The following is a 13,737-nucleotide window of genomic DNA, read 5'->3' as shown; positions in this document are numbered from 1 at the left end:
GCCTGGCTGTTTACCACAGCACAAGGGCTTCACCGCCGTGGCTCATAACATGAAAGGGTAAGATAAAAATACCATAGTTTGCATGCTTTAGTTTTCATGGCTGTTTTTTTTTCAATATTATTCATAATTTTTTTTTACTTACAGGTTCGACGGTCAGTTCGTGATGGCCTGGCTCCTGGAGCAAGGCACAGCGCCGGAGGTGATCCCTAACGGGTCTATGATCATGAGTGTAAGACACCCTAGTCTGAACATTCGAGTCATCCTCGTTAATAGTCATAGACTCGTTAAATTTTCTACCGATGGCGTTGGCCAAATTGCCAGGATGCTTCGGTCTCAGCGAGCTGGAAAAGGGATACTTTCCCCATCTTTTCAACTCGCGAGAAAACCAAAATTATGTCGGACCGCTGCCTGAGCCCGGTACAGCCCGGATACCATGAGCACTTCAGCACGACAAGCATTTCTGTCCTGGCATGAAGCACACAAGGGGGACGTGTTTAACTTTCAAGATGAGATGCTGGCCTATTGCAGGTATATTTTTTTTCTTCTTGTTTTATTTTTATTTTATTTTATTTTATTTATATTTCGTATTTTTAACATTTTTTCTTTTAATAGATCGGACGTGGACATTCTTCGCCGTTGCTGCCTGGAGTTTCGAGCCCAGTTTTTGGATGTGGCGAATGTGGATCCATTCCAGTAAGTCATTTTCTCATTTTCTTATACAATAATAATCATATTTACAGTTCATTAAATCGTTCTTATTTTTGTGTTCAGATACGTGACCATTGCGTCAGCCTGTATGGCAACGTATCGGAGTGGCCACATTCAACCCAACACGATTGCCATGGTGCCTACACACGGCTACATCAACTCAACGAATTACAGCCCTGATTCGATCCGATGGTTGGACTTTGTTGCTGCTTCGGAAGGCCTACAGATTCAACATGCGTTGAACGGTTCCGGAGAGCACAGAGTCGCCGGAATCTCGGTAGACGGATTCGGCCAAGAAACACAAACCGTCTATCAGTTTCAGGTATGTAAAAAGTAAATTATATTTCTATATGATTTAATGATTTTACACTTTTAATGTTTAATTTACATGTGGAACACTATTAACATATTTGTATTTTAGGGCTGCTTCTTCCACGGGTGTAGTTCGTGTTACGATGGTGATATCATACATCCACTGAAAGGGGTTTCCATGGCAACGTTAAGAGAAAAGACAGAAGAGACGACAAGAAAGCTTCGTACCCAGGGTTTCCACATCATCGAAATGTGGGAGCATGAGTTTCAAAGAGAGAAGGAGGAAAATTCAGATCTCCAAGCTTTCCTGGAGCAACACCATCGTTGGGATCGACTCAATCCGCGAGTCGTTTTTTGGAGGAAGGACCAATGCCCTCAAATTGTTCCACGAGGGAGACGCAAAATATGTGGATTTTACCTCATTCTATCCCTGGGTTCGTACCTTTTATTATTTCAAAAATGTTTACTTAAACTTTTCTAAATTTTCTGTATATTTTTATGATGTGCTTTTTCTGACTTTTTTTGTTTTCATTCACAGGTGAACAAGTATTGCGTCTACCCTGTGGGACATCCAACAATCATCACGGAAAGCTTTAGAGATGTGGAAGATTATTTTGGAATTATCCAATGCCGAGTGATTCCTCCACGGAATCTGTATCTTCCGGTACTGCCCTATCGGTGCCGGAAGAAGCTGATGTTCCCCCTGTGTCGGACTTGCGCCCTTCTTCAACTGCAGACTCCGTGTACCCACACAGACGACGAGCGAGCTCTTGTCGGAACGTGGGTAACGGAGGAAGTCAAACTGGCGAAAAAGAAAGGTTACCGCGTCACACATGTAAGTACTCAAAGATTATTTTAATCTTTATTTAGTTTCAGAGGTTACTTTTAAAAATTTTTTATAACTGACATTTATTTTTTATTTTCTAGATTTACGAAGTGTACCATTTCCAGGCTACTTCTCTGTTCAGATCATATACATTGATCTGTTTCTGAAGATCAAGCAGGAAAGTAGCGGATGGCCTTCGGAGTGTGTGACAGAAGAAGCCAGACTGAAGTACATTCGCCAGTATGAAGAAAGAGAGGGCGTCAAGTTGGACGCTGGAAAGATTTCCAAGAACCCTGGGCGTCGACAAGTCGCCAAGTTGGCCCTGAACAGTTTCTGGGGCAGGTAATCTGGGGCAGGTAAGATGATTTCTTTTGTACTTAATTTTTATAAATATTTTTAATTCGTTGTGATTTATGATAGCTTTATTTCACTCAGATGGGTATGAACAAAGCCCAACTGACCTATGTCCACACGGTGCCAGACTTCAATAAGATGTTGGCGGATTCTACTAAAAAAGTAAGTTTCCTTACCGATTTTATTCATCTGTAAACTCAAAGAGTTTCAAACTGTTAACTTATGACTATTTTGAACTCTTCTTATGACTACATGACTACATGACTCTTCTATAGTTTAGATCAAAGATGTCTTTCTTCCCACGCCTGAGGTGGCTGCTATTTCCTGGGAATCTGCGAAGGAGTTTGTGCCGCAGGATGCCTCTACCAACATTTTCCTAGCGACCTTCACAACAGCTTGGGCTCGTTTCTGTATAGTTGTATAGTGAAATGGAGAAGTTGGTACCACGACACAGACTCCATCATCTATGCCTCGAATGGCCGCAATGATCCCCCCTTGGGCTGATCCGTTTTAAAGAGTTCTTTATTTATCCGATAAATAAAGATTATTTTTTCTTATCCGATAAATAAAACGGATCTGCCCAAGGGGGGATCATTGCGGCCATTCGAGGCATAGATGTGGAGTCTGTGTCGTGGTACAGGACATCTCTACCCAACTTCTCCATTTCACTATACAGCTTGAAACGAGCCCAAGCTGTTGTGAAGGTCGCTAGGAAAATGTTGGTAGAGGCATCCTGCGGCACAAACTCCTTCGCAGATTCCCAGGAAATGGCAGCCACCTCAGGAGTGGGAAGAAAGACATCTTTGATCTAAAATATAGAAGAGTCATGAGATAACAGTTCAAAATAGTCATAAGTTAACAGTTTGAAACTCTTTGAGTTTACAGATGAATAAAATCGGTAAGGAAACTTACTTTTTTAGTAGAATCCGCCAACATCTTATTGAAGTCTGGCACCGTGTGGACATAGGTCAGTTGGGCTTTGTTCACGTTCATACCCCATCTGAGTGAAATAAAGCTATCATAATCACAACGAATTAAAAATAATTATAAAAATTAAGTACAAAAGAAATCATCTTACCTGCCCCAGAAACTGTTCAGGGCCAACTTGGCGACTTGTCGACGCCCAGGGTTCTTGGAAATCTTTCCAGCGTCCAACTTGACGCCCTCTCTTTCTTCATACTGGCGAATGTACTTCAGTCTGGCTTCTTCTGTCACACACTCCGAAGGCCATCCGCTACTTTCCTGCTTGATCTTCAGAAACAGATCAATGTATGATCTGAACAGAGAAGTAGCCTGGAAATGGTACACTTCGTAAATCTAGAAAATAAAAAATAAATGTCAGTTATAAAAAATTTTTAAAAGTAACCTCTGAAACTAAATAAAGATTAAAATAATCTTTGAGTACTTACATGTGTGACGCGGTAACCTTTCTTTTTCGCCAGTTCGTTCCGACAAGAGCTCGCTCGTCGTCTGTGTGGGTACACGGAGTCTGCAGTTGAAGAAGGGCGCAAGTCCGACACAGGGGGAACATCAGCTTCTTCCGGCACCGATAGGGCAGTACCGGAAGATACAGATTCCGTGGAGGAATCACTCGGCATTGGATAATTCCAAAATAATCTTCCACATCTCTAAAGCTTTCCGTGATGATTGTTGGATGTCCCACAGGGTAGACGCAATACTTGTTCACCTGTGAATGAAAACAAAAAAAGTCAGAAAAAGCACATCATAAAAATATCTCAGCACATCATCATAATAATCATAAAAATATACAGAAAATTTAGAAAAGTTTAAGTAAACATTTTTGAAATAATAAAAGGTACGAACCCAGGGATAGAGTGAGGTAAAATCCACATATTTTGCGTCTCCCTCGTGGAACAATTTGAGGGCATTGATCCTTCCTCCAAAAAAACGACTCGCGAGGATTGAGTCGATCCCAACGATGGTGTTGCTCCAGGAAAGCTTGGAGATCTGAATTTTCCTCCTTCTCTCTTTGAAACTCATGCTCCCACATTTCGATGATGTGGAAACCCTGGGTACGAAGCTTTCTTGTCGTCTCTTCTGTCTTTTCTCTTAACGTTGCCATGGAAACCCCTTTCAGTGGATGTATGATATCACCATCGTAACACGAACTACACCCGTGGAAGAAGCAGCCCTAAAATACAAATATGTTAATAGTGTTCCACATGTAAATTAAACATTAAAAGTGTAAAATCATTAAAAAGAATCATATAGAAATATAATTACGTTTTTACATACCTGAAACTGATAGACGGTTTGTGTTTCTTGGCAGAATCCGTCTACCGAGATTCCGGCGACTCTGTGCTCTCCGGAACCGTTCAACGCATGTTGAAGGCATGTAGGCCTTCCGAAGCAGCAACAAAGTCCAACCATCGGATCGAATCAGGGCTGTAATTCGTTGAGTTGATGTAGCCGTGTGTAGGCACCATGGCAATCGTGTCGGGTTGAATGTGGCCACTCCGATACGTTGCCATTGCTACGATACATTGCTGACGCAATGGTCACGTATCTGAAAAGACAAAAATAAGAACGATTTAATGAACTGTAAATATGATTATTATTGTATAAGAAAATGAGAAAAATCCACATTCGCCACATCCAAAAACTGGGCTCGAAACTCCAGGCAGCAACGGCGAAGAATGTCCACGTCCGATCTATTAAAAGAAAAAATGTTAAAATACGAAATAAAATAAAATAAAATAAAAATAAAACAAGAAGAAAAAAAATATACCTGCAATAGGCCAGCATCTCATCTTGAAAGTTAAACACGTCCCCCTTGTGTGCTTCATGCCAGGACAGAAATGCTTGTCGTGCTGAAGTGCTCATGGTATCCGGGCTGTACCGGGCTCAGGCAGCGGTCCGACATAATTTTGGTTTTCTCGCGAGTTGAAAAGATGGGGAAAGTATCCCTTTTCCAGCTCGCTGAGACCGAAGCATCCTGGCAATTTGGCCAACGCCATCGGTAGAAAATTTAACGAGTCTATGACTATTAACGAGGATGACTCGAATGTTCAGACTAGGGTGTCTTACACTCATGATCATAGACCCGTTAGGGATCACCTCCGGCGCTGTGCCTTGCTCCAGGAGCCAGGCCATCACGAACTGACCGTCGAACCTGTAAGTAAAAAAAAATTATGAATAATATTGAAAAAAAAACAGCCATGAAAACTAAAGCATGCAAACTATGGTATTTTTATCTTACCCTTTCATGTTATGAGCCACGGCGGTGAAGCCCTTGTGCTGTGGTAAACAGCCAGGCGCAGAAGTTTTGGCAAGCCGCATAGCCCGAAAACATTCTCTCTGTGCTTTCGGCATACTGAGCCACCGCGAAATTTACAAGATGCTCCCCCGAAGACTGGTCCGTTTCAAAGTCAAAAAAGATGAGCTTATCCTCGGACTTCTTCGGGGCAACACGTCGCAAATAGCAACGGTGCTCAGCAGCCACGACAAACTGGTTGCAAGAAGGGCATTTCGTGGTGCCACACCTATGCAGGTCCTTAGGGCAATCGCGTCTCCGAATCACTTGGCAGCATTCTCTGCACTGGTATACCTGTAACGACAATAATTTTTTTAACTCCAACATAACCATTTTAAACATAACCATTTCGAAAAAATTACATGATAATTAACTTTGTTCATTAAGATACATTTTCAAAAAACACTTACCCTGTCGCAGAGTGAAAACTCTTGTTTTCCAGTCAGGGCTTTGTGTGCTTCAAAGCAGGCATCGGAGCGGCAGAGACGGTCGCAATCCTGACATCGTTGGGGCACGCCTGGAATACAGTCGGTCCTCAAACATATGGGGCAGGCGTTGGCACATCGGTGGTTTTCCGGATGTTCATAGGCCTTTTCACAGGACGTGCAGTAATGGTCGCTACCGAAAAATCCTTTCAGGGATTTGATGACGTCATAATGCACATCGTGAAGCCACAAATTGATCCGTTGTGCTCTCTCTTTCCCTTTATAGACCACCTAAAACATAGACAAAAAAGTTTTCTCTTAAATTCCAAAATAAAACCCTTTAGAAATCAGTTTTTAAATTTAATTACATACGTAAAGCGATCTAAAAATTCCTAATGCATTTAACATCGAAAGTAATTACTCGTACATGCATATATGTTAAAGTAAAACAAAAAAAAATTTTTCATCGTGAATTCATTTTTTATAGTTTAAAGTTTTAACATCTTAATGAATTGTGTGCATGCATAAAATTTAACGCAATCTAAAAAATTCGCCATGCATTCAGTTTTACAAGTTAAAGTTTTAACATTTAAATGATCAGAAATATATGCCTAAATGTTCACTTTTTGCTATATTTTTAACATAGGAACAAATTGCCTTTGTGCATACATGTAAATAAAATCTAAAAAGTTAAAGTATTCTAAAAATAAAAATTTTTAAAAGTGAAAGTTTTAACGAATTGCATACATAAAATAAGAAATTAATCTAACAATTTTAAGTAAACTAAAACCTAATTAATTTTTACAAGGTATATTTTTTAACATCGAAGCGAACTGCATGCATTGATGGATTCTATGCGTGAATATATGCATAAAATATAATCTTAAAAGTTAAAGTAGTCTAAAAATTCACTAGCCATTTTTATAAGGCATATTTTTAACGTCTAAAGAAATAGCATGCATAAAATATAAATTTTATGTTAAATGTAAAATTAATCTAAAAACTTTTCAAGTTATGTTTTTAGCATCTAAATAAATTTCATACATAAAAATAATCTAAAAAATGTAACACAATCTAGAAAATTTACTACGTATACAGTATTTCAAGTTATCTTTTTTTAACGTGGAAACGAATTGCTTACATGCATAAAATATAAAGTTAATCTAACAATTTAAAGTAATTTTAAAAATAAAGATTCACGTTATATTTTAAATTTCTAAATAAAAAACTTTTCTCTAAAAATAAATTCCAGAATCGAACAATTTAGAAAAAGAATACATTCAGTTTTGAACATTAATATTTTTTAAAAGTAATTTTAAAAAGTATTCATGTACCCAAATAAATTTTTATCATATAGCCACAAATTATAAAAGAACTAAAATCAAGTTACGATATGAAAACATATAGAAAAAATATTTGTAGGTATGAACATTTAAAAAACAGAAATATCTTGAGATAAAAATAATGACTTACTCTGTTCAAGTTTTCCGAAGAAAAGACGGCAATTTGGACGTGCAGGTGATCTTCAAATATGGCTATCTCCGCAAACGTGCAGGGGCCTAAAGGAACATTCGCAGCCATATGGAGCTCTCTTGCTCGCTTCACGAGGGCTGGTCGACGACGATCTTTCATGGCCTTAATAGCAGCTTTGTCCTCATTCAGATGTGCCAAAGCATACACAATTGCTTTAGCGCAACACAATCCTTCCTCATCGTAGGGTATGGACAAAATTGACTGTTTTCTCAGTCTGTCCAGGGAGATATTGATCACTTTCCTATTACCACCGGCGCCCACAGGTCGTCTGATGGTGATCACATCAACTGCAAATCCTGTGTCTAGCTCGATTTTATCTTTGGATTGTAGCACTTTCATGACAGCAGCCAAAATCTTTTCCACTGTGAGAGTCGAAACTGCCATTAAGGAAGTGCTGATAGGCTTATCCAACCCTTCAGCTTGAATGCAGAACCGGATGATGTCTGATGGGCTTAGATCAGCTGTTGTCCGGCGAATCAGCTGCTCGAACAACTCCCGGACGGTGTCAGGAATTCGAACCATCGGGACTCCTTGCACATTCAGAGGCAACCGTTCAATGTCCACACTGGCTCTGAAAGTAATTTCCTCGGCTTGATATTTATGGTTGCGTCGACGAGACTTTTCAGTAAGCACTATCGCCTCATCGAGCTGAAAAGTAAAAATAAAAATTAAGTTCTCGGTAATAATCAAACATTTTCAAAAAGACATTATGATAAAAGAAAAATACACACCGAACGTTCATTGGAACCAGCCATGTATACAGGCCCACGAGTTGACGAGGAAGAAGTCTAAAAATAAATAAAATAAAAATAAATACATTCATTTCTAGTACTAGAAAAAATATTCTAATCGAATCATAACGAAACTAAAATTTACCTCAAATCCGGAACCCACTTGATAATACAAGGGTAGATCCATAGCATTTTCCATAAAGATTTGATCCACTTCATCTATTAACTAGCAAAAGAAAAGTGAATACGTTAAAAATAAAATATTACGTAGAAAAATACATTCAGGAAATACGTGTAAAATAATTTAAACTTACATCGTCATCCGAATCGTGGAAAGGACAATCGGAATCCTCAAATAACACCTAACAATTAAAAAATTAGAATAAATAACACACTAAAAAAATTCGTTTTCAAAATATAGTAATTTAAAAAATCAGACACAGGCGAAAAATACTTACATTAGATGCAGAATAAACTCGCTTGGCAGACATCGTGTACAAGAAAACGAAATGGCGCAGGAAAAATGGCAGAGTCAAAATTACGTTCACTCAGCAAGAATCAGAGTAGAAATGATTGCAATCATCAAAGCGAGCGAATATAGACGATGTATAAGAAAGCAATACGCTGATTGGCTGAAATAAGATAGATATTGTTAGCGGAATGCTGATTGGTTGTTAAGATTGTATACGTTCGCCACGGCGGATGTAGAAAGCGTGAAGCGGTTTCGACAGGCTGCAACGTGAAAGAGGTGACGTTTGCTTGTTTCCCCCAGCCTAGTGACGTCATGGTGATTTTCGCTCCAAACGGAAAAATAACAGGTTTGATAACATGAAGGGCTTAGCCGAGCGGTAAAGCGCTAGACTCCCATCCCAGAGATAGCGAGTTCGAGTCTCAGCCGTGGAGTTATTTTTAAAATTCATTAGAAATGGATGAAAATATTATGGAGTCAATTAAAACTAATTAAAAATAATGACGGATTAAATAATTAAAAAGGATGATTCATAATTAAATAATGAAACATAATTAAAAAATAATGAATAAAAAGGATTAACTAACTAAAATAATAAAGGAAAAAATTGGTAAATAAGGAAAATAGTTGACGTCACGTGGTTTAAGCGACCATTGCCACAAACATAAAAAATAGTGTCGTTGCCACAAAAAATAAACAACTTTGAAAAGATCGTGTCCACAGAATCAAAACGAAAGTTTAATGATGTCATTCCAACACGTGATACAAGATGGCGCTGGTGTCGTCACTTCCGGAGAAATTCAAAATGGCGCAGGCCACGCCCCTTTTCTGTGACGTCACTTCCGCCGCCCGGTTACCCGCGCTTACTACTGCTATGCTTCTATCTACTTAGCAGTATTAATAAATAAGCTATAAAGCTGGATTCAGGGGAAGAATTAAGTAAGTATAAAATTAATTATAAATATAAAATGAAGAGAGTGATTGATTGTAAATCACAATGCCCTATGTTTGCTGTTGCTATTTCCACAGGACAGTCAGAAAATAACACACAATCGACTGTAGCTTAGTAAAGGTAAGTACTACGAAAATGAAGATTCATAGGTATAAGAACTACTCTTTTGGTATTTTGGAAATATCACTTAATGTTTGATCAGTCTTCTTTAGTTCATTCCAGCGATATTTGTGTCCATGGAATGCATGCACGTTTGGTTTTTCTACTACTTTGTCCTTAAGATCGAAATGCAGCAACCAAGATTTACCACACATGATTAGTTGATACAGGTACTCTGTACTGTGCCCAGACCAACTTTACAGAAGATCACTTCACGAGTTCTTGCTGATTTGCCACATCTGCCTTATCAAGAGCCATGTAACCAAAGAACACAAATTCTCCTTATTCGCAACTGTTGGAATAGTGTTAACACAAATACTTTTGTCATAAATGTGTGCCCCAAGAACTGTTTTGTGGTCAAGCGTGGAGGTGAATTCCTCTATGACTGATGCATTTTTAATCGATTGCGACAGTTAATGGTTCTTTTGGTCCCTCTGCAATCTCTGCGCAAACGCCTTGGCATACACGTTTTCGATCCATTGTGTTGTCGTCGTAGACTGACAACAGCTTAGTAAGCAATAGTGTTTCTAAATTATTCCTTGCATTTGAAGAGGAATTCGATCAGTGCATGTTGGAGCAATAAATTGTCAAGCTGATTATCTATGGCGACTTACTTGCAGCAACACGAAACAAAATCAAAGTAGTAATGGATAAGAAAACTATGTCAAATTAACATGCAGGGTTTAATCTGATCGGGTAATGCTAATTAGTCCCGAAACTCTAACAGACGTAAAACGAATTATTGCTATATCTGAAGTAACTTACAAAGTAGTGAAAAGATTTCACTAACCCTTTTTATTTACTTCCTTGTACGAAGCAAAAAGGAAGTATTGCAATCGCGAAACGTTTCAGGCAGCATATTTCAACGAAAATATCCATTTTGACCGCTATCGAATGCAATTTAAAGAAATTTTTGCGTGACATACGTAAGGCCAAAATATTTGTAAATTGTGCATTTTTTGCTTTAAAAATTTAAACAAAATTTAAAATTTTGTTATCTTCCGGTTAAGGTTTTTATGCCTTTATAGGAAATCTGAAAGCAATATTTGTAGAATTATCAACAATTTAAAAGCAGTTTAAGTGCGGTTAAGCCTAATTTTTAAATAACATGGCGGATATATTTGTTTTTTATTATTGCGAATTAAATCATGCTTAATCCTTTCTGAAATTTTTCGAGGAAATAAGTATTTAAGATTTACTTCCAAATTTTTAATATAGATATTTTCAGTTTTTATGTATTTTTGCCTTGTCACGAATTAAGAACTGAACATATTGAATGAGAAATATTGAATTGTGTGTGAAACCTGTTTCTTTTTAGTTTTGTTTTCTTAATTTCCTTTATACATCGTTCTAGATTTATTGTAGTATTTGAATAGAAAATGTGGCAACGATTAAATAATTCTTCAAATTATATAAATTTTGTTCAGTCTGAGTTATAATATGAACGAAATATAACGCTTTTAAATGAACCTAGCGTCAGAGTGTCGCTATGGTAAACAAATAGAGTGAATTTTAAAGAGTGCATTTATTCTATTGTGGTTTATGCGCTATCGACGAAGTAGATTTAATTCAATCCTATAAGTTTAAATGAAATGCAAGAAAAAATGCGTATAATTTAATATTCCCTACAAGGAAGTCATGTGGTGTACATATCGGATTTTTTTAAGTAGAATTTAGTACATAAACGCACTGTATTGTGATATAATATCAACCACAACTTCTGACGAACGGAATGGAGCAATAAATTTAAGTCAGACGGGGAACAGTAGTCAGAGACTACGCAATTAATTATTACTCTACCGTAGTATTAAAAATCAATGCATCGGCAGCAAAGCAAAATAATTACAATTATCAGAGCTGGCAAGACACTAGCACGTAGCGTGCACGCAGAGCCAGAAGCACGCTCTGTCTTCAAATTCCAAAACTTCAGTTTAAATACTGGCTACCTCATTTGTGTTCTGGTGAGGAACCGGAAAGGAGAAGTTATAGTAAAGGCAAAATTATAAAAACTGGTTAATTTAAATAGTGCTTTTAAAAACGTTAGTTGGTAAAGAACAAATTTGCTGCTACCTGTAAACTATTACTTACCTAGTGCTTGCCATTACCGAGATACAGTGGATTATGCCGCCCGACTTTTATAGTTTTACTCAAATTTCTCTAAAACGCAGCGAAATGAGTCGAAGGTATTCTTAATATTTAAGACGTATGCCGACGTATATATCTGTTGCTTACTGTATTATAAACAGCATTTTTCAAAACAGGACTATTATAAATCTTTACCTAATATGATTCCGAACAAAAGACACTGTGTATTGCATCTCATATTAGATTGGCTTATCATCTCGAAAATAATTAAATATTAGTCATGCATCTTTTCCTTCCTTCTTTACTGATGACTTATATGCGTCATTCATAATCGTAGGTATAAAAAATACCTATGACTGTCCAAAATATTTTGTCTAGTGGTTATTTTAAAATCGTGAAAATAATGGAACTAAATCCCTAAAATGTCACTCGACTTTACTTAAATTTCTACTTTATATAAACAAAAAAATTTATCAATAATCTATTTTAGAAAGATAAAATTAAAGGTTTTAGAAAGAAATTATTAAAAATTTGCTTCTATTGACGATTTCATTGTAAACACATCATTAAAAAGTTCCTATATAATCCAGGCAAGCAGAAGTTGCTTGCCTAGATTATAAAGCTTGGCGAATATTCGAATGTTAAAACTGTATGTCTCACGTATAAATAATATAATCAAGGTATAAACTAAAGAAATTTGATAAGCTGCATTCCGGGTTTGATTAAAAACAGGTTTAATAATTATTAACGCATTATTTAATTTGAGAATTATAAAGTGGTTAAGTAATTGTTCTCGGGAATTTGTAAATTTCTCTGAAACTGCCGTAAAAGAAATACTGAGCATTTAAAATATCTCATTAATGGCATAGTCCTCATTATCTTCTTATTTACTGTTGAATTATGTTTGTGATAACATTTCCGCTCATGAACGAGAATTTTTTATTCAATCAAGATATTCAGAGTTCAGACATGTCAGCAGTTGCAGTGCCAAAATATATCAGTTATTAAATTCCTACTATTACCTCACACTCTCCGTATATCTTGTTCAAACTTTCCAACCGTTAATAAAACGCTTTTTATTCATCCACTCAAGTTCAAATACATTTTTTAAACTTGTAGTGGAAGGCACTTGATGTTAATACTGTTTTTTCACATAATATTAAAACTTTTTTTTGTATTTTTAAAGTTTTCCTTTGTTGACCTAAGTAGGCATTGACTTTAAAAATTTTTTAATTTATTATTTATTAATTAATTAATTTTCAATTGTTAATAAAATACTTTTTATTTATCCACTGAAGTTAAAATACTTTTCTTTAAAGTTGTAGTGGATGACATTTGATGTTAATACAGTTTTTTCATATATTAAAAATAGTTAAAATTTTTAATTAAAAAAATTTTGTATTTTTAAACTTTATTTTTTGTGTTTTTTAATTTTTTTTTGTTGACTTAAGTAGGAATTGACTTCAAAAAAAATTTTTTATATTACTTGTTTAATACGTTATCGCTAATTTTCTTCGAACGTAACAATACAATCATATCCAGCTTTTGATAATTTGAAATCCATGACATGCAAAGTTCGCGCTTATTTACATTCGCAAATAATCCTCACTAAAATATTGTTTACAATTAAGTTTGAAAAAAAAAAACATTCCCTACCATTAATTAACTATAAAAAAAGGCCAAAATGATCGTTAATATTATCTCAAATGTTTACACAAGAACTTAAAGAATGCACAACCATGTAGTTCTTGAACTGATAGCAAGTCAGTGGTTTTAGTTAAAGGAACCGATAAATCAAGATAATCTTTCAGACCATCTAATTTTAGTCCTGTCACATATTTTGGTAAAAATATGTGAAATTTAAATATTTACATAGACACTACAATGAAACAGTAAGTAATTGAGTTAT

At 36.3% G+C, this 13,737-nt stretch overlaps 2 protein-coding genes and 1 long non-coding RNA gene across 3 annotated transcripts in view; all 3 read right to left on the bottom strand.

Annotated features, from left to right (window-relative positions):
- Positions 1–13,737, bottom strand: part of LOC146999235 (alpha-tocopherol transfer protein-like) — a 61,282-nt gene that overhangs the window by 28,834 nt on the left and 18,711 nt on the right. The gene's annotated exons all lie outside the window — the stretch shown is intronic.
- Positions 2,745–3,798, bottom strand: LOC146999237 (uncharacterized). The gene is made up of 4 exons (XM_085812133.1): positions 3,610–3,798; positions 3,279–3,517; positions 3,113–3,200; positions 2,745–3,008 (listed from the first exon to the last, which is right to left on the bottom strand). The coding sequence occupies exons 1-4, from the start codon at positions 3,796–3,798 to the stop codon at positions 2,745–2,747; spliced, it is 780 nt and encodes a 259-aa protein (XP_085668259.1).
- LOC146999236 (uncharacterized) lies at positions 3,656–4,217 on the bottom strand. Its single transcript, XR_015042041.1, has 2 exons — positions 4,025–4,217; positions 3,656–3,887 (listed from the first exon to the last, which is right to left on the bottom strand). It is a non-coding gene; the product is annotated as an uncharacterized LOC146999236 (long non-coding RNA).

Source organism: Stegodyphus dumicola, chromosome 1, assembly GCF_044657685.1.
Source record: "Stegodyphus dumicola isolate Sdum_Otavi_A_Nest chromosome 1, ASM4465768v1".
NCBI lineage: Eukaryota > Metazoa > Arthropoda > Arachnida > Araneae > Eresidae > Stegodyphus > Stegodyphus dumicola.
Note: the sequence above shows the minus strand (reverse complement) of the source record. Positions and strands in the feature narration are given on the sequence as shown.

What these genes read in the sequence shown, in the direction of transcription:
- LOC146999237 (XM_085812133.1), bottom strand. Translation starts at nt 3,798, where the DNA reads ATGCCGAGTGATTCCTCCACGGAATCTGTATCTTCCGGTACTGCCCTA. An exon ending in AAGGTTACCGCGTCACACAT is followed by an intron (nt 3,518 to 3,609) that starts GTAAGTACTCAA and finishes TTTATTTTCTAG; the next exon opens with ATTTACGAAGTGTACCATTT. An exon ending in CTGAACAGTTTCTGGGGCAG is followed by an intron (nt 3,201 to 3,278) that starts GTAAGATGATTT and finishes TATTTCACTCAG; the next exon opens with ATGGGGTATGAACGTGAACA.